Raw genomic sequence first — 20,620 nt, 5'->3', positions numbered from 1 at the left:
AGGATATGGAAGACACGGGGTAAATGAGGAACCAATGACTTGTTTTCAAGAGATGTGGGAACGTAATTGTATGAGTTAGTTTTGGGGCAGGTGAATGTTCTCATTGAGTGAAACCGCCACTCCTTGATGGAGCAGAGCATTTAAGTACCTTGCATGAGAATGTAGAGGTGATTGGGGCGACAATGAGACTCGGGAGAAGCATGGATGGTAGGTGGAGATACAACTTCCTCAATCTGCTGCCTATCAGTCATCACATTCTGACCGGCCAGTCAAGAGGGAGCCTGTGGAAATGCCAGCGGACTCTCCAGACACTTAAGAACATGAACCCCAACTGTAGTGGTCAAGAAGCAAAGTTAGCAGAAGCAGTCCTCAACAATCATGAGCTTTCATGACAGCCAGCTAGGGTGATCTTTTTTTAAGTCATGTATTGATTTGAAAAAGAAAGAAAGATCTTCACACCCGCTGGTTTACTCCCCAAATGGACAGAGCTTGATTCAGTCTAAAACCGGGAGCCAGCAGCCTCTTGCAGGTGTCAGATGCGGGTGCAGGTTCCTAAGGCTTTGTGCCATCTCTGCCTCTTTCCTAGGTCACAAGCAGGAAGCTGGACTGGAAGTGGAGCAGCCAGGAACAAACACCTGCATCCCCCATCTTGCACTTGCAGACATGAGAATACTTTCTTAGATGGTCAGGGCACCGTGTATGTAGTACACGGTTTCCGCACTTGTCTAGGAAGCGAGCTGGGGGGCAGTATTTCGGAGTGCCATATGTCTCTGTAGCCAGCAGAGATATCCTAAGTCCTAACCCAAAAGCACTAGAACACTCCCTTCACCCTCAGTATTCCATCTTAGAACCTGTTCTTTCCACAGGGTGTGTATAACAGAGGAAATGTGTAAATCCAGCATCACAAATCCAACACCCAAGGATAGTGATAGAAACCAGTAAAAATGGCAAAAGGATACATGTTTCAAAAGACATGATTTATATAATGTGCAAGTCCATCATTTGCATACTCATTCACACAATCAGTGAGTATGAAATCATTGCCTGCCTTTTTTTTTTTTTTAAGAGTACAGTCAGTGCGAAAGTAAGGGGTCCCATATGAGCTATCAAAAGCACACAGCATGCTTTTGTGTCTGCTTTTCCACAGTATTCCGGGATAATGATGTTTCCTGGAGTTTTGCATCTGTCTGCTTCCTATTCCTTGCCCAGTGATGTGGCTCTCATGAGTATTATTAGGTTCTGACCTGAATGAACTGTTCTGCAGGTGAATCTGACTCTTGCCAGTGTTCTTGCTGGTGGGAAGTGTCGTAAAAGACAATTCTTGATGCAGTTGAGGCCATGGGGGAGAATCATTGCTTAGGGAAGAGAACAATGCCGTCAAGAAGACCATGTCAGGCTAACACATGCTAAGACACTCCTCCTTGCATTCAGGCTCCTGCTTCTTGATGGTCCTTTATTGCAAAAACATTCTTTGCTTACAATTTGTCGAATGTTTGCTTAAATTACAGGAGATCGTCCAGCATCCTTGATAGATTTTTGTCTCTGAAGTTGGTTCGAATTGTGCTTTTGTCAGCTTTAGGCTGAAGATATTTGAATCATGTGAGCTAAAAGCAATTATGTACCCACCCTTGATGCTGACATCATTGGGGTAATATGATATGCCACAGTGATAGGATTGGGTCCCAGTATGCGTACTGTTTTGTGTGTGAATTATTGTTACCTTGGTAATTGTGTATGGCTGGCAATCATTTTCCTTTGAGCATGAGATAAAAATAGAGTATTTTAACTAATATAGGATCTTCACTGCTGTGTAATATAGAGAAAATTGTTCCAATTTTCTAAACATACCCTGTATGATCCTACTACTCGGAGAGGTCTTTCTGACTTGAAGAAAAGATTTTACAGCTCATCTACCATCTTTCACCATGAACAGATTCTTGGCTAGTCACTAAGACAAATTCAGCAGGATAAATTCCAGTGCATGCCACGGGCAGGTGAAAGAGACCTGCTAAGCCACCTGAGGCACTTCTGAGTGGCCCACACAGTGTGCCTGCTGACTCAAATCCAAACGCACTCCCTGCTTATGAGGGGAGCTGATTAAGTCACCATCATCGACAGCAGCAGGAGCATTAAACCAATTTTAAAAGTGAATATGTAGGAACTCCATCTCACCAATATTCAAATATTTTCATTTTAACTTATTACATATTCTGGCAAACTTTTTAAAATTAATTAGATAGGAGGAGGAACGAACAGGTGGAAAACAAATTTGCAGGGCAGTGAAGCTACTCTGTATAATGATATCTGGTGTTATATATTTGACCAAACCTATAGACTATGCAATGTCAGGAGAGACTTTTAGTGTAAATTACAGCGTCTAGGTGACCATGTAGATTCACTAACGTAATAAATCTATCTGTATGGCAGGGAGTTAGATGGTAGGGGAGGCTATGAATGTGGGGGACCAGAAATAGATGGATAATCTCTGTACCTTCCACTCAATTTTGCCTTGAATCTAAAATGACTGGATTATGTTACCATTGAATAACCATTTTTACATTGACTGAAGCAACTATGAGTTCAACTGGTCACTACTTCCTTCAAAACAATATTGGGACCTTCATTCTGAAACTTGTCATACTGGCATGCCGTATCAGGATGACAGCTGAAGTCCCAACTGTTCCACTCCCATCCAGCTACCGGTGAACGTGCATAGAAAAGCAATGTGGTGTGTTGGAAGTGTGTGGGTCCCTGCTGCTTACATAGGAAGCCCAGGTAGAATTCTAGGCTCCTGGCTCAGTAGGGTTCAGCTCTGGCTTTTGTGCCAAAGGAGCTAGGGACTCCGTGTCTCCTCCTCAGACCCTGAAATTCTGTATCAGTTTTTCAGCAAGATGCCCAGTTATTCATATGCACCTAAAAGTTTGAGAATGGCTGCTCTCAAATGAAAGTAAACCAATTTCTCTTTCTCTCTACCCACCTCTCTCTCTCTCTCTCCTCTCTCTCCTCGTGCCTGTTTGAAACAAATCTTTAAAAAGAAAGCCTCCAAGGCTTTTGACTTTTTTTTTTGGCTGACCTCACCCCTGTCTCCATAATCATTTTTCCTGTCATTTCTGCTCTACTTTGTTTACTTCTTCATCATAACACAGCACCAAGGTGTCCTGTTCTAGAAGCAAACCCAGTTTCCAGTGTCTATCGTGCTTAAAGCTGTCTGCGGCACCTTATCGAATATCTCCGGACCCCAGTTTTTCATTTATAATACGGAGTGACAATGTAGCATAGGCTAGCGGTAAAGATTCAGTTAGCTAATAATTTGCAAAATGTCACCACGAGGAATGGACCATGATTAATACTAAATCAATGCTACATAAATAATACACTAAAGTGAATTTAGCTATCTGTTATATCTTGTTCAGCCAACCCCAAATTCTCCAGAACAAGATGATGAAGAGCACAGCATCTAAGAATGCAGGGTCGGGAGCCTAAGAATCCAGTCATCTCATCCAAGACACTTTTATTAGCTCTGAGACATCGTAAGTTTTACTGAGTGCTTGGAGTCTTCTGTAAAACAAGAGCGATGACTACCTGCATACTAGAAACACGTTGTGAGACCTCGTTATAGTTTGCATAAAACCCTGCTCAGAATGCAACAAATACTTAGTAGCTACAGAGCCGCTGGTAACTGTGAAACAGTACTTAGGAATATTAAACAAAAACATCAAAAGCTGTGCCAAGAACCAGACTTCAGTCACTAACAATAAAAACACACTAACCTTGTTATGACATTGGAAGAAACTTGGTATCTCTCTCGGTGTTAAAATTGTACCTCGGTAACCATGCTAGCTCCTGCTAGGTGAATTGCAGAAAGAATCCCACAGATTGATCTACATGCAACTGCAGCCACAATCCATGGAGATTGAACTTTAAAACCGTATTCTCTAATTTGGGTCATGAAAACAGATTAATCAGAAGGCCAGTAATGGTCATCAGAAAAGCCTCAGGGGCTGGACCAAAGGTAGTGGCAATCATTAGAACTTTGTCTCTAAAAGTAGAAAAATAAAATCCTCCAGATTCAATAAGAAGATGCCCTGACGTTAAAACCTGTCGTATTAACCAAAGTCTAATACTGGATTTAGGAAAATGCTGCTAAGATGAGATCTGCTACCTTGCTGCAAATCATGTTTCATAATCCCTTGATGGGTTGCATCTGCTCTAAGCTACTCCAGCCTTGTGGATCTTAATATAGCTGTAAGGTCTTTGTGATTATGCAAAAAGTCATAATCAAATTCATTTCTTGTTTTGCCTGGCAAGGTTGAAACAGACTGAATTCGTGTTTCTTTAGCTGAGTTCTAGAATACCCTGCTATTCCCAATGTTATCTTCAGCCTCATTTATGTTCAAACCCTTCAATGTGTAAATTACACAGGAGTTTGAATCAGAAGACTTTGTGCAGAATCAAAACATCTACATTTCCAACAAGCTTTCCCTCAGTTCCACAGGTCGTCTGCAAAGCATGGTTCATCGTGACATGGTCTTATCACAGACCTCACTTGGGAACTCCTGAACCTACAAGGTCTCTGTCACCTCCCCAGACCGAGTGATTCCAGCAGCAAGACCTTTCCCAAGTCATAGGCACGTGAAAAGTTAACCAAAATGCAAGCCAGTTGTTTCTTCAGCCTCCGATTCCATATGCCATTTTGCATCAGGTAGATGTCACTGGTGCCCAGGAGTCCTGCACAATCTTGCCATAGCAGATCTCTGCAGTCCTCTGCCTTATCCCCTCTAATCCCTTTGCTGTTTGCATGTACAACACCCCCAACATCCTATCCTCATGTCTCTTGCTTGACTTCTCTTCGTAGAAGCTAGAACCCCCTTTGCTGTTCGCAAGGTGAGCAGGAAATCTCCAAGTATCTCTACCCTCTCCAGCAGCCCTTAGCTAAGACATGCAAGCACAGCAATGGTGTCTGTATTCTGTTCTGCTTATTCTTGGTCCAAAACCACCAATTGGGAGAATGTTCTACCCAGAAAGGATTAAGCAAGTGTTATCATTCATGAGGCTGCTATATCTCATGCTTTTTCCTTCTCCTTTCCCAGCCCTGTTCACTCCTTTTAAATGTCAACAAGGAACACTTTATTAAAAAAAAAAACACAATTCCTCCTAAGTCCATCTCTCGGAATCTACTTCTGGTGAACTCAAAGTAACACATATGGTGTTTTAGCTCAATGTGATATATGAGAGTACTTGTAAAATTTCATAAGGAAATAAGTTAAGTGTAAAAAAATTTGAAATTCATACATGTAAGGGATCCTCAAAATGTCCATGGCAAATTCCTACTATGACAAAACAAACAACCCTCCCCCCCCCAAAAAAAACAAAGGCGGGTCCAGCCCTCACTGTGGCTCAAACAATTTACTCCTCTGCCTGCAGCACCAGAATCTCATATAGACGCTTGTTCTAGTTACAGCTGCTCCACTTCCCATCCAGCTCCCTGTTTATAACCTGGGAGAGCAGCAGAAGCAGCTCCTGGCTTTTGAGCAGCCTGCTCCAGCCATTGCAGACATTGGGGAGTGAACCAGCCAATGGAAGATCTCTCCTCTTTATAAATCTGCCTTTGCAATAAAAATAAATCTTGAAGAAAAAAGAAAAAAACCCCTATGCATGAATTTCAAAATGTTTTCCAATGAAAAGCCTTTAATCTCCTAATTCCATTTTCAGACACACTTTTTAAACTACCCTGTATATAACCTGAGACCAGCACCCAACCAACACTTTGGGTTGTTTCCAAGTTTCCTTTAATCAGTGTTGCAGTCTTTGAATCTGTGGTTCATCCTTGGTTAATGTGATTAGGAATGTCACAAAAGGACAAAGAAGCCACTGGGGAGTAGGAATTCCATTCTTGGAAATCCAGGTGCTCACATTCTGAAAATGTGAATGAAAATGTTTTGCCTTGTTTTTTTTTTTTAATTTAGTCTTATGTATTTGAAAATGAGTGAAACAGATAGACAGAGCTATTCCACCCACTGGTTCACTCCAGCAAAAACAAACACAACAATGATGCCAGGCTGAGGCTACACCCAGGGTCATGGAACTCATTCTGTGTCTCTCAAGGGATGGCAAAGATGCCACAATTTGAACCATCCCCTGTTGCCTCCAAGGGTTCTTGTTAGCAAAAATCTAGAATCCAAAATATAGATGGAAGCTGAATGCATCATCCAGTGGCCCAACTTCTATGCTGTATGTCCAGTGCAATGCCTGCTGTGCATTCGAAATCAATACTTTGAACAAAACTCCAGTACTTTAGTGGAACTGCTCATTTTCATTTGTCAAAAATCAGATGAGATCACTGGTTAGTGATATGGTATGGGCAAAAGTGAAGATTGGGGAGTACTGAGGAATTCACAGAGTTCGGGGGGCAGCTGAGGAAAAGGGTACCATATACTGCATGACAGGGTGACTTCCTGGAACTAACTTTCCAAGATCTGCAGTCTGGCTGCTTTAATGTGAGTCAGAAAGCAGGAATATTGTATTTATAGTCCTATCCAAAGTACATTTGAAAATACTTTAAACTTTCCTATTATGGTTTGTTTATAATTCAAGAGAAATTTTTAAAAAGCACCAAGTTATTCAAGGGACAAATAGCCATTTCTTATCTGTAGGGATTTTGAAAAGCAGAGAAACTTAATATGTAAAGAACATTTCCTTAGAAAAAGGGTAGTCACTCAGGGATTTGAATTTAATTATGTCATTTTTTACTTTAAAGAAAAGAGAGGGGAAAAAAAAAAACCTTTGGCATCCAAATGGAACTAATTGGTTTTCCTAGAAGCTAGACTAAACGTGTGTGACTAATGACTGTGCAGGATTGAAGCTAATGCAAGTATGATTGATATTTTTTCAGGAATGGACAAATGAGGTTTTCAGTTTGGCAACAAACCTGCTGGCCCAAAACATGTCCAGGGATGCATTTCTGGAAAAGGCGTAAGTCGCTCTAATTTTATTGCTATTGCTTTTTCTGAGTCAGTTTCCTTTCTTTTGGGTGAGTCTTTTGTTTATGCTACACTGGCGTCTCACATTGACAGACATAAATTTCCCTTTGGGATTTGTTAGAGAACTGATACCTGGCCTCTTCAGCGTGAGAAGACGTCCAAGAAAGCTCGCTCTCCCTTCCCTCTGCACATGCTCATTGTGCCTGGGCTGAGCTTGCCTGAATGCCAGTGCCTTTGACACACAGTCGGAAGTTACTTCCACATCCAGGGAGCTGTGTTCCAAACTAGAAGTTATTAATTTCTAAGCATCCTCTGCTTCTACACCTGCCTCTGTCCTATCAATTATTAACCTGAGGAAAAGAATGAATGGCATATGTTACTCAATTCTCTAGAGTCATGGACCACTGACAGATGCTACAGTAACTCCCACCTGCCAACTTCATTCAGTTGACTGATGCCCTGCCTCCCGCCCTGATAGACAATAACTGAAAAAAAAAAAAAAAAACTTGGGGGAAACTAAAAACAGAAAGGATATGGAGGAAAGAGCAAAGGGAAGACAAATAGAAGCCAAACAACTGGGCAGATCATTCTGGAAAGCAGCAGCCTTTCTCAAAAATTTTTTAACTAAGAAAGATAAGGAGGTAACCTCGGGCCTGCAGCAGGAGCAGCTGGTTGTGTTCATCGTGGAACCTGTGGCTGGTCCAGGGTTTTGGAAAACTTAACCAGAAGCTCAGACAGCACCATTTGGTCTTTACATTTGACTCAATAGTTCATCTCTTGGCTCCTAATGTAAGACCCACTCCTGACTCTAGACAACACCCTTCCACCACATTTCTTTGATGCGGAGTCAGTAGCTCACAGGTATTTGTCTAAATGCTTTTCTATAAAGTCATCTCCAGGTTTGCTTTGTTAAGAGTCCTTCCCGGATGCCTCCCCTTCGTCCTTCTTTTCTGCCCTTGCTTTAAAACAGCAACAACAACAAAACTGCCTTTGTTCTTATTTCCTTTCATTGAACAACTATCCAGGAAAACTTAGTAGAAGGGGACAGAAAGCTAAGATCATTTCCCTAAAGGTTGGCATACTAGAACCACTTGACCAGTTTTTGTCTGTTACAAATGTCTAATCCAGATATGTGTCTCCCTGAGAATAGATGCTTTGGATATTCTGGAACATTTCTTTGGGTAACACATTTTATAAACATCTTTATTTCAGACACACCTATCTGTGAGATTTCTGTATCATAATGTGTATACTTTCCTAATGTAGTATAAGGATACTCCAAGTTCACATAAATAGAATTTAAAGACAAACATATTTTGGTACAGAAATTTTGAAACAAATATCATTTTTTCACAATATTTAATTTCCAAGAAACTCCTGGAGGCTGTTGCATGGCTTTGCAGCCAATCCTCCACCTGCAGCACTGGCATCCCATTTGAGCACCAGTTAAAGTCCCGGCTGCTCCCCCTCCAGTCCAATTCCCTGCCTATGGGAGGCAAAGCAACCAAGTTTGACTCAAATCCTTGTGCCTCTGTACCCACGTCGGAGACCTGGAGGAAGCTCCTGGCTTTGGATCAGCTCAGCTCTGGCAATTGCAGCCGTTTGGGGAATAAATAAGAGGATGGAAGATATTCTCTCTCTCTCTCTCTCTCTCACTTCTTTTTTTTTCTCTGTCTCTCCCTCTTCTGTTAGTCTGTCTCCCAGAAAAATACATGTAAATCATAAAAAAAATCTTTGAAGACGCTTGTAGTTCCAGTATACACACCCATTAGGAGTGTTTGAAAATTCTGTTGCTTGATTTCTCTACCTGTGTGTCCATCAACAGTTGAAGAGATAAGTTGAGTGGCTGCATTCATGACATATGATAATGAAAATATATAATAATAGGCAAAATAGATGGGTTGGAAAAGCACAATATCGAGTAAAGAATACAGACACAAAATCATATGATTCCATTTATGCAAGGATAAAAGTAGACAAAAATAGCTCATGTTGTTTAAATTCAGGATAATAGTTCTCTTTGGTGGATAGATTCTGGAAGGAGATGCAAGGGACTCTGGGGACATGGTCTAAGTGACAATATTCTGCTTCCCCATCTCCGTGCTGATTCTGGAGCTCTGGCAGTATATAAAAGCTCAGCAGACTATAAACAGACTTGAGCCATATTCTGTGTATTTTATTTTGCAATAAAAATTTAAAAAAATTCAAACCCTATTTTTCTGCTTCTCCAACAGGTATACTAAACTGAAGCTGCAAGTCACTCCAGAAGGGCGCATACCTCTTAAAAAGTAAGCTTTAGGAACATTTCCCATGATTCGTTTTCTTTTTCTGGAAGAGTTGAATCCATGCCATGACTCTGTTTGTTTCTCAAGAAGCTTAAGTGGGATCATGGAAATACGTGGCTTTCTCAGCGCATGTCTCAAGCACAGCCGGGCTCCTCACACACCTTTCCGTGGGGCGCCCTTTCTTGTGGCATCATTTTCAGTAAATACTTAGGCAGCAAGGGAGAGAGTTGGGGTGGAGGGAACCTTGCAGCTTAAACCCAGAAAGCAATATGGGATTCAGGTCTATTCTAGTGCAAAATCAGAAGGCCTTGGTGCTTTGTTCCATTAACATTGGTGCTCATCATTCATAAGCACCTGCATATTCAGATACCAACAGGAGCCAGGCAAGTTCGGAATAGCAAGAAAATCCAGCAACAAAATAGTATCAAAGGGCCAGAGTATGCCATGTGCAATTAGCTCCAGAAACCAGATTGTCTGATATTTCATGATCTTATGCTTCAGTTCTGTTTTTTTTTTTTTAATCAGTGACCAATAAAAGTACACCCCTAGACCACATCAACCAAATGTCTTTAACTTTGACTTCTGAACTTTCAATGCACTTCTGATAAGCTCAGCTATTAATAATGCAGTGTATACCTGTGTAGCATTGGATGAGGGAGCACAAATGGACAGTGTTGGTATGGATGTTTGTTTTAGTGATGACTATTACAGGTTATTGAACACAGCAGTTTCAACTGGTTTGTCACCATTGACTCAAAATATTCAATTTTGACAAGCAAGCACATAGATATTTGAGAACCCAGATGCAGATGTGTGGAGAAGTGAGTATTCTTGCTCAAAGATGAGTAACAGGGCCTGGTGCAGTGGCCTAATGGCTAAAGTCCTCGCCTTACATGCGCCGGGATCCCATATGGGCACCGGTTCTAATCCCGGCAGCTCCACTTCCCATCCAGCTCCCTGCTTGTGGCCTGGGAAAGCATTCGAGGACGGCCCAAAGCCTTGGGACCCTGCACCCCTGTGGAAAACCCAGAGGGGGATCTGGGCTCCTGGCTTCAGATCGGTGCAGCACCAGCCATTGTAGTCCCTTGGGGAATGAATCATCAGCTGGAAGATCTTCCTCTCTGTCTCTCCTCCTCTCTGTATATCTGACTTTGCAATAAAAATAAAATAAATCTTTAAAAAAAAATAAAGATGAGAAACATGCAAGTGATTCAATGGGAAAGTATGAGTGGGCAGCATCCATAAGTGTTATGACCCACGTCCTTTCTGAACATCCTCTTATTGCTGTGTTTTCACTTTGCAGCATTTATCGTTTGTTCTCAGCAGACCGGAAGCGAGTGGAAACTGCCTTGGAGGCTTGCAGTCTTCCATCTTCAAGGGTGAGCCTGTGGCCTTGCAACAACAGCAGAGTAACATGTCCTTAGAATTCCCAATAACTCTGTACCGCCTCTGGGTTACCTAAGGACCATTTTGTTAGAAGCTCATAACACGTTTGTTAATATTGCAATGTCTGATTATGACTTTACTCCCTGATTATCTTCTTTACTCCCATAACATCAGTATTTCTACCTAAAGTGACTTAAATTTTGCAGATCAAAACCCAGTCATCTAGTCAAGGAGTATAGAAAAATTAGGCAAGAAAAGTCAATGTAATCAAGAAGGTAGTTTGAAATGTAGACGCAAACGTATCCTGAACAATGAATCCTTTTTTGGATTCTCTTGATATATTGAAAATATGAAGCAATTATGTTTACATAGATATATTAAATATTACTTTTATTTAATCATTTATAAAGTTCTAGTTTTAAGAGTCATGAATTACACAGCTCTTTCTGGGGTGATAATTTGTGTATGAATGATTGCAATGAATTTACAAAGTGTACAGGGCCACACTCAAAAGATTTTTACTGAGAAGTATATGAAAAAGTTGAGAGACCACCTGCTTAGCTCACGTGGTAACAGAGAAGAATGTGACAAGCTTTTGTAAAGTCTCTGACCTAGACTAAAGTAATTTGCATTCATTTCCATTCATTTCTACATAACAGGCTGTAAAAGTGATTTGTTCCCATTGTTTCTCAGAGAGGGATCTATTGCTGAAAACCATGCCTCATACCATATGTAGAACTCTCCTTTCCATTATCAAATCACTTTTATCCTAGTATCTAAGCAACCAGAAAGCGGTTACCTAAGGGTACCACTGACTGCATAGGAAGAATGCTCAGCTCTTTAAAGCACATTAACAATGAGAAAATTGCACTGAAAAAAGTCATAAAGCCACTCTTAGAACTTCATGAGTTAGGAACAACAAGTCTGTGTGATTAAATTCATCAGTCAATTCTTGTTGTGACTACTTTTCAGCAATAGGAAGTTTATTCACTACTTTGGAAAGAGAGGAAAAAAGCATGTCTCCCCACTACCACCACTTGCTCTGCAAGGAAAATAGACAAATGATGCTGCAAAAGCTGGTCAGAGCTGTGCGTCAACCTCCTGAAGCTTTTTACCCTCACTTTATGTGCAAAATAAAATGCTTGAACTTGCCCCCCACTGCTCTTTTGCTAATCCTTTGGAGTAGGAAAGATAGAACAATTAAGGTGCTAGTATGTTTCCTCCATGCCTGGAGCCTCCCCACCCTAATCAGAGGCCCTTCTCAAGGGCCTACATCCTTCTCAACCATGTAAACAACATTAACAATGCAAAAAATTAAAGATCCTGGTATGAACCCATCTTATCTCTTGAGCTCTTACCAAGTGCCTGGAGGTATTCAGTATATGATGGTGAAGGAATTGAAGTCCAGGTTTTAAGGGCCATACAGTTTCCTGGGAGAACAAAACTATAAGTACATCAACAAATGCATTTCTAAATTGGAGGCAAGTGAAGTGGAATATTCATTTTTCTTAAAGATGGAATAATGCCACGCAGAGTGAGGGGAGCTTATTCTAGAAAAAAAAAAAAACAGGAAAAGCTGTGCATGAAGCAGTGAGGTTGGGAAGAAAATACTGGTTTTGAGTAGATCAGAAAAGACCCCTGCATTCAGCATGAAGATCATGCATGATAAATGGGTTTGCAAAGATTTCTTTTCCTTTGCTATCACTTTCAATTTTAATTTTCCTGGCTAACATCTTACGGAATATAGGGACTAAAAAATTTAACTGAACATTATAGATTTAGCTAAGAGGAAGAAAAAGAAAATGAAGCTAAATAGAAAATCAAATTCAGCAACCAATTCTCTGTAAATTGTAATTTTCTGAACAATTGAATCCTGAAAATTCACTCAACAAGCATAAATTGAGTCTTAACAATCGGCTATGTCTATTATAGGTTCAGACTTTCAAAACAATAACAACTTGGAGGCATTTTGAAAGTAAAATGAGATTCAGATAGCTCAAGTTATGCTTAAATTGGGGAAAATGTATTTATCTTTAGCCAATTGAATATAATGGCAGTTTTCTGGAAACAAACGGGATATTTTTAAAAATATAATCAGCCTCAGTCATTGAGTTTTGAAAGACTATTATCCATAGTAAAGTATAATTTACTGTAAGGTTTTATAGAATTACAACGCTTAAAAAAAATGTAAAACCCAAAGTCAGTTTCAGAGTCAGGACAGAAGTGTTTCCGTGAACTGACTGTGGTGCATCAAAAGTGTATTTTAAATCTGTTCAGTAGTTTCATATTTACATACAGTGGCTCTAAGAAATCTGCACTAATTAGCAAGAAGATTTGGGAAATATTAACGAAGTATGTTGAACATTTCTCGGAAGCAAAATGCTGTAAAAATGGAAGGTAGCTCTGTGTAACAAGGACCCAAGTTCATAGCCAGCTTTTATTCAAACTAGATTTTATTGTGTTCTGTAAATAGGTACATTACCAGAAACAGTGGATATCCTGTTGAGATTGTTTTAAGCATTATCTGTGTGCACATTGTTAGGAATAATTAATTCACTTGAACTTGTATCCTGGCTAAGATGATCCATTGCAATAACACATTCTTTTAGACGGTACTCCTTTAGAGATTACTTTCTTAGCCTAAAGTTACCTTAATTGTTAAAAAAAAATTGTGTGTGAATGTGAGCCAAAGTAATTAGTATCCTTCTGTGAATGATCTGAACATATTTTGCAGTGAGATCCTTTGGAAGCCTTTTCATATTCAGAGGATTACCACTTTGTCTACAAACTTTCTGAGGACTGATAATAGTTTACTTCTGTTCATACAAAGCTGAACTAGTTATTTAAGATTTTAAAAAATCATAGGTTTAACAAATAATGTATAATAAGAATAACTTTGGGACTGGTACGTGTAACTGTGCTGTGTTATCTTTGTTCTATGCCTTATATCCCAAATACAAGTAAGAAACAAAATTGTCTTTAAAATTGTGAATCTTAGAAACCAGTAATGTCAGCATCCTATACCAAAACCATGTTAAATACTGAGTTGATTATGAATGATATGATGGGGCTAATTTCTAATTCTTAGTCATAGTTTCAGAATTTTAAAAAAAAGAGAGGAAAAGGTTGACTTTTTGAATTTACTAGAAAGAATTCCTTGACGTGCCAAGAATAATATTTGTATGTCAGCTCTGTTCTTTACAGTCAACTTCAGAAACCTAGTGTATTTGAAACGACATTTTTCTGAATGTTAAAAACATATCAGTCATATAATTAGTTTTTAATTATAAAATATATATAAAGAAGAACATGCAACCCACCACCTCGAAGCTAATATGAACAGTTCCCTACTTCACGGGGAGAGTTAATCATGCGATACAAAATATACCTTCAGCCATCCTGAACTCACCCACGGCCTAACTAAGAAACCTTATCACATCTCATTCTGTGACTGACTGTTATAGTGGGGTCCCAATGATGCCAGTTTGGAAGAGTTGGCATGAGAATTAATTAAAAATATTCAAGTGAGGCTAATAGAATTGTATACTAGGCATCAAATAAGTACTAAGTAACTGCCTGTCCTTAATCTCCTTGTGAGTATTTTTTAATTTGGGGACATCTGTATCTGTGGGTGGTTTTTGTTATTATTAAGTTGGCCTGTGTGTAACACCCACCAGGTGTTTAGAATGTAAAAATGCAAATGCTGCCAGGCCTACTAGCAACAATTTCACAGATCTCTCTTGTGAAATCCCTTGTAAACCAGCATGAAGTTGAAACGATCACATATTTTGCAGTCTGTAATGATTTGCAGTTTCTGGAATAAATGGACCTGATTTAGATTTTGATTCAAATTATACTTGCCTTCCTGATTTTCCTTTCAAAAAGTTTAAATAATAATAGCAACAAGTGCTCATGGACTATCTGTTTTGTATTAGCTACCCAACCTGATGAACCAAGCCCTAGATTGCAAAACTGAAGACATGAGGTCTGGCCTAGCTTCTGGATTCAACCAGTAGACACTGATTAGCCGTCTGATTATGCTAAGCACCCTACGGAGAATACAAAGGAATTAAATAAAGATGGCCATGTCTCTTAATACTCTATCTACAAAACTAGGAATATAGTTTTTTAAAGGTAAACTGTCATGGAAGGAATAATGCAGATACATAAGGGTGAATTGAAACAGAAAGAAAAAAAATGTGTCATCACCAGTTGGCATGGTCAGGAGGGATTCGGAGCAGAATAACAACACTTAGTGTGTTGGATCTTGGGTTTCTTCCTAGTATACCAAGAAAAATGAATCAATGTCAACCCTTGACCAAGTCGTGAGATCTAGGGAAAAAATTAGTTTGTGAATCAACTTTGTGTCTTTTAGCCTTGTGGAAAATGTGAGACATTGGGAGTTTTTCCATAGCTTTTCCCTAACTAGCTCCCTTATCGCAGTTCACCGTAGCTTCCAATCAGGCTCATTTATTTTCACTTTGTTCACTTACTTTTGTCTTCCATTTTCACCCACTGGCTCTCAGGACTTCAGCATATCCCCATCAGTCAGGTTTGGCCATGAGGAAAATGAGCCAAAGGAAAGTCATCTGTATCAAGATAACCTGTTTCCTTCCATGTGCTAACATATAACTGGCAATGAAAATAATGTTGCATTTATTTAGATTGCCTTTCGTAGAAAGTCCTAATTTATAGCTGATAATCAATGGTTAGATTTTAGTAGTGTGTTCAGTTAAAATATGTATCTGGGCTCATACAGATTGACTCTCATTAGTCTGATATTCCATGTGAAATATAACACAGGTTTTATATATATAGTTTTATATATATATATATAGTTTAATATATATATAGTTAGTAGCTAGCAAGTTCAACCATTCTCATTAATTACACTCATGTATTTATTGCGTATGTATTGTACGCCTACTGTATATTTTGTCCTCAAAATAGAGCAGGTAAGAAGCAATAAACATGTCCTAACTTGTATATATCTGCAGGTTGGCAAGGATTAGAGGGGGATGTACATCTGGGAGCACAGTCAATGAAGAAAGTGTTGAAATATGAGACAAGGCATGTGAGCATAGCACAAATGGAGACAAATCCAAGCCCAGGAGGAAGGCTGGGCTTTCCAGAGAAAGAGACTAAGGAGAGAAAAAGGGAAAAGAAAAGAAAGAAAAAAGACCAGTAAGAAATGAAAGGCAGATATAGGTAGCTTCACATAAAATCAATATATGTGCGCAGTAAGGCGGTACAGCCAAGCGGAGCTTTATTAGGGAAACTCAGACGACATAGGCAAATTGACTTGAAGATATTTGGGTTTCTATTCTCTAATAGGGCAGCACTAAACAATGCTGCACCCTCTAGCCATATGGTTTTCTCTTTTTAACTCAAATGGAGTTTGGCAAACTTGTTTAGAAATTGTACTTGCCCATTTTTGTAAAGCAGTAAAATAGAATTTCCCACTATTCCCAGATGTCACTCCTTAAACTTGCTACTTCACAGTTTTGTATCCAAGTAGCCTAGTGTCATGGTATCAGGCATTTCACAATGCTTAATGATCGGTGTATGTGAATGACCCGAAATTCAACTTTGCAGAATAGACTTGTCCCTCTTAATAAATGGATTTAATTGTTTGCAACTTCTTGTATAGGGCTACTTCTGTCTACCAAGGCTGAGCTGAAGGCTCTGATCTGTTAGCAAGCTGCATGCCATTTCAGACAATAATTCAGACAGCTTTATAGAAATGTCTTTAGAAGTACATTTCAAAACACAGCAATATGGGTCTTCTTTAAGCATGTGAAAATAAAAATATAAACCTGCAATGAGCAAACTGCAGCATGTTGTTCCTGTAACCCAGGTTTGAATGCATGCTTCTGGTTTCCATGGCAGCCCAGCCACACACAGAAATAAGCCTTACAAGTAGCTTTTATATCGATGTCTTCCTGCATAAATAATAGGACCAGGAACAATCGGTGAAAAATGGTGGCTGGCACTGTCCTACTTACAAAAACTATGTTGCAACTTACCAATTTAATTTAAAGTGGAAAGAGAGCTGTTTGAAATACAAAGGCACATTGGGCTTTATGTTTTCATTTTCATGATGTCTGCCTCGGGTCATTGCTTTTTTAAAAAACACATATTCACTCAAAATACTGTGAACCTCAAGATGCATGTAGTTCATATGCTTTAAAATGGTCCAAATACTGCATTTTATGTTAAGTCTATTTTACCACAATAAAAGCAAGGTTCAATACAGAAAAAATTCTGAAGAGATCCTCTTTCCGAGGCTTAACTTATTTTTAGTAAATAGACTTAGAAAATTACCTTAACATTTCTTAGAAGGAGAAAAGCAACGGAAAATGAGAGTTTGATATTTCATATCCAGTGTCAGGATGGACTGGCCACACAGATGTGTTGGGATGGTTACTGAGCAGACGGCTGGAGGGAAGAAGCTGAGGAAGGAGGAGGCCCTGTGTTGACCCTGCTCTTTTGTTTCCTAGAATGATTCAATACCTCAAGAGGACTTCACTCCGGAAGTGTACAGAGTTTTCCTGAACAACCTTTGCCCTCGACCTGAAATTGATAACATCTTTTCTGAATTGTAAGAGGACATACTTTAATCCTTCTTAAAAAAAAAAAAAATATATATATATATATACACACACACATACATACATATACACACATACACACACACTTATGTATTATATTTATTTTATTTTATTTATTGGAAAATAGAAATGAAAAGAAACAGACCGATAGATTCTTATGCATTGGTTTACTCCACAAATGCCCACAGCAGTCAGGGCTGAGTCAGGGCAAAGTTGGAATCCAGGAACTTAGCTCAGGGTCTCCCATGATGGTGGTGGGGTCGGGGAGGGGCAAGGCTCCCTGTGCTGAACCATCGCCTGTAGCTCCTCGAGGTCTCCTTCAACAGGAAAGTGGATTGGAAGCAGAGGCGAGAATCCAACTCAGGTACTGTGACTGGAAGTGAGGGAATAAGCAGAGAGGTAGTAGCCCAGTTAGAGGGCAGGGGTTTTCGTCCTGCAGAGCGGTCTCTTCTTAAGAGGGTTGTTGGGGACAGGGAAGCATGGGAGAAGGAGGTAGGTACTGGCATCCCCAGGACCCTGGTTAGTGGGTGAGCATATGCAGAAAAGCTCATTCGTGAAATTTACAGTGCATTGTCTCAGCAGTTTGAAGTGTCTCCAGGCATAGGACTGTCCTGGAGCAAGGAGCATTTCACTAAGCTTGCTTTCCATTAAATCTCTGTACCCAGTCCCCTGGGGGACTGGGTATCCCAGTCCCAGTATCCCAACAATGGGGCTTTGCAAGGCAGCATCTTCATGGCTACACCTAGTGCCCACGCTCTCTTCTTGTCACTCAAGGTGACTGAGAGGATTTGGAGCAGTAACAGGGAGAGACAAAAATGGTCACTCACCAAAGTTGCTCTCCTGTGTGATCTGAAATTGGACTTGTCTATCCCGGCTCCTTGGTGCAACCACGGCCCGCTTACAATGAGCAGAAGTTTGGTGGGCTTTCTTGCTGGTTTCGTTGCTTCCATGTGCTCAGATGACTGGTTGGAAGACAACAGAGAGAAAACACGGAGGCATCATGGCCTAGGAAAGATAGAATCACATAGAGAGACCTCCGGCCTGGGAGCTAGCATTTCCTCTCTGCACTGCGTGAGTTAGAAAGTGTTTGTTTTATGTTAGATGTTATTAACTAATAGGAAGATTACTGTTTCTGATGAGTGGAAAAAAAATTGAAAAAAAAAAAGACCAAGGTAAATCTGGAGAAAGAACAAGTTACCTTTCTTGATATACTTAAAACCTACCCAAGGGCAGAAAATCAATCCAAAAATAGAAGACAAGGTAAGAGATGACATAGACACCCAATGGTGTTGAGAATGGCGTTGTTCACTGCAAGCTCTTGCTTTGTGACGCTCATGGACAGAACTACAAAACAAATGAACAGTTTAAACCACACTCTACTGCAGTGCAGTATAACTTCAAGGAAGTTAAACATGCTCATGTAGCTATATTGATTTTTTAAGTAATGAAGAGCAAAATATGCCTTCAAATGATTAAATGGAATAAGGAAGCTTTAGGACTAAATCATAAATTTAGTGTCATAATCAAAAACCAAACGAGGCCTGTGTTCAATTTAGAGTGCCTCTATGCACATATAAGAAGACACTGTTTTCCTACTGTCAGTTCTCCGTTGTGTTTGGTATCTTTCAGCAGCGTTGGGATTTTGTGGTGGGGAATGCTTTGTATTCAGGAGACACTGCATGGCTCGTGCAGTTTTAGAAAATGTGCTGGTGCAGCACAGTGTTTTTAGGGCAAGCTAGGCATTTATTGTAGGCTGCTCTTAGCAGGTGTGGCATGATTTTTGCCTTCTACTAGTTAAAAATTTGTATGAATGAGTCTTTGCTGGAAACAAATTCTGATTGGTTGATTTCACATGCTTTCAGTGGTGCCAAAAGCAAACCATATCTTACCGTTGACCAGATGATGGACTTCATCAACCTCAAGCAGCGAGACCCACGGCTGAATGAAATACTTTACCCACCTCTGAAACAAGAACAGGTACAAGTGCTGATCGAGAAGTACGAACCCAACAGCAGCTTGGCCAAGAAAGGTCAGTTCTCTGGTTCCACACCTTGGGAAGCGCCTTTTCCACTTGTCATGGCTCACCCTCTGCTACTGAAGCATGTCTGGGTTTAGATCAGTTGCTTCCATATTTATGTATTTTTTCTGTTTGAATCACTAGTAGATCAGCTTACAGTGGATTTTTACAAACTTCATGTGATTTATATCCACTGTTGTGCCTTTGTCTGTATACCATATACGTTCAAATATCGAATTCCTTTGCTTTGTTTCAAATTTGCCCCACAACTGAAATACATCTTTCCCCTACAGCAAATTCATCACCTTTAAGGTCATCCTGTAGTGTCTCTCCAAAAAAGCTCTGCAAAGCAATTCTCAAAGTTTCTGAATCTCTAACAGATGAGAATGACCCTTATTCTGGCTTACACTCTGATGAATGTCTGCTTTAGAGGTTTGGCTTTCTGTGTTTTCTCTAAATGTGCAATAGAAAAATTTGATATTAGAAAGATGGTTTCAAGGTGATGGCACCTATGAACAAATTTATGATTTTGATTTTGGAGAAATAAGTTACCAAAATAACACCATTTAGAATTAATTACTCCAAATTTTTAACTTGATGTGGCAGAATTGCCTAACAAGCTCTTCAAAGACTTCTTTGCTGCTATTTGAAGTCTTTTCACTGGGATGACACAGACATACCATCACTAATGTTGAAAATTTTCTAACTATTCCATGGTGAGGATGATAAGTAACAAATAACCAATTATGGAGAAGAAAATGTTGCATATTAACATGCAGGCAACTTATGAGGCATCAGAAATAACTCTAGTAAGTTGATCATGAGTAAGAATAGTTAACACACATGTAGATTAAAATGGTTTAGGCTACTGTATTTATTCTAGATTTGATCCTGTAACCAGAAAGCGAAAGAGCTTGTTATGTCTAGAAGTACAATCTCATTCTATTCTCCATTCTCCATTCTCCATTGTGGCCAGTTGGGAATTTAGAGTTGACTTCTTTTTAGTGTCATTGTCATATTAATTATTGCTGTGGAGGTGAAGACACAACTGTCACAACAGGGTGTCTTGATATTGCAAGTTGGGCCTCTGAGCCTACTAAAACTCTAAGCTAGTTCTTCCCTAGTGCCACAAGATGTGGCATTTCTTTTTAGCGCTGGATGTTATGCCTGTGTAGCTTCACAGTTTCCTTATTAAATTCAGGGTTACACAAGAGTTTGTGAATTCATGAATATGACCTAAAAACAGTGAATTCATGACATGAGGAAGACAGGGGTCCTTGATGAAGCCAGGGCAGTAACTCCCAAGCTTTGGGTTCACCTTCTCATCCTCCTCCATGCCAT

The 20,620-nt window shown here is 39.7% G+C and overlaps 1 protein-coding gene across 2 annotated transcripts in view; it reads left to right on the top strand.

Annotated features, from left to right (window-relative positions):
- The window catches only part of PLCB1 (phospholipase C beta 1), a 616,791-nt gene that overhangs the window by 425,750 nt on the left and 170,421 nt on the right, over positions 1–20,620 (top strand). For both annotated transcript variants that reach the window (XM_004593350.2, XM_004593351.2), the window contains exons 5-9: positions 6,893–6,972; positions 9,215–9,268; positions 10,569–10,644; positions 17,152–17,252; positions 19,125–19,291. In XM_004593350.2, the coding sequence (XP_004593407.2) occupies positions 6,893–6,972; positions 9,215–9,268; positions 10,569–10,644; positions 17,152–17,252; positions 19,125–19,291 (478 nt within the window). The remainder of the gene's footprint in view (positions 1–6,892; positions 6,973–9,214; positions 9,269–10,568; positions 10,645–17,151; positions 17,253–19,124; positions 19,292–20,620) is intronic.

The sequence above is a fragment of the Ochotona princeps genome, chromosome 22, assembly GCF_030435755.1.
Source record: "Ochotona princeps isolate mOchPri1 chromosome 22, mOchPri1.hap1, whole genome shotgun sequence".
NCBI classification, from domain to species: Eukaryota; Metazoa; Chordata; class Mammalia; order Lagomorpha; family Ochotonidae; genus Ochotona; species Ochotona princeps.
This window is presented reverse-complemented; position numbering and strand designations above follow the sequence as displayed.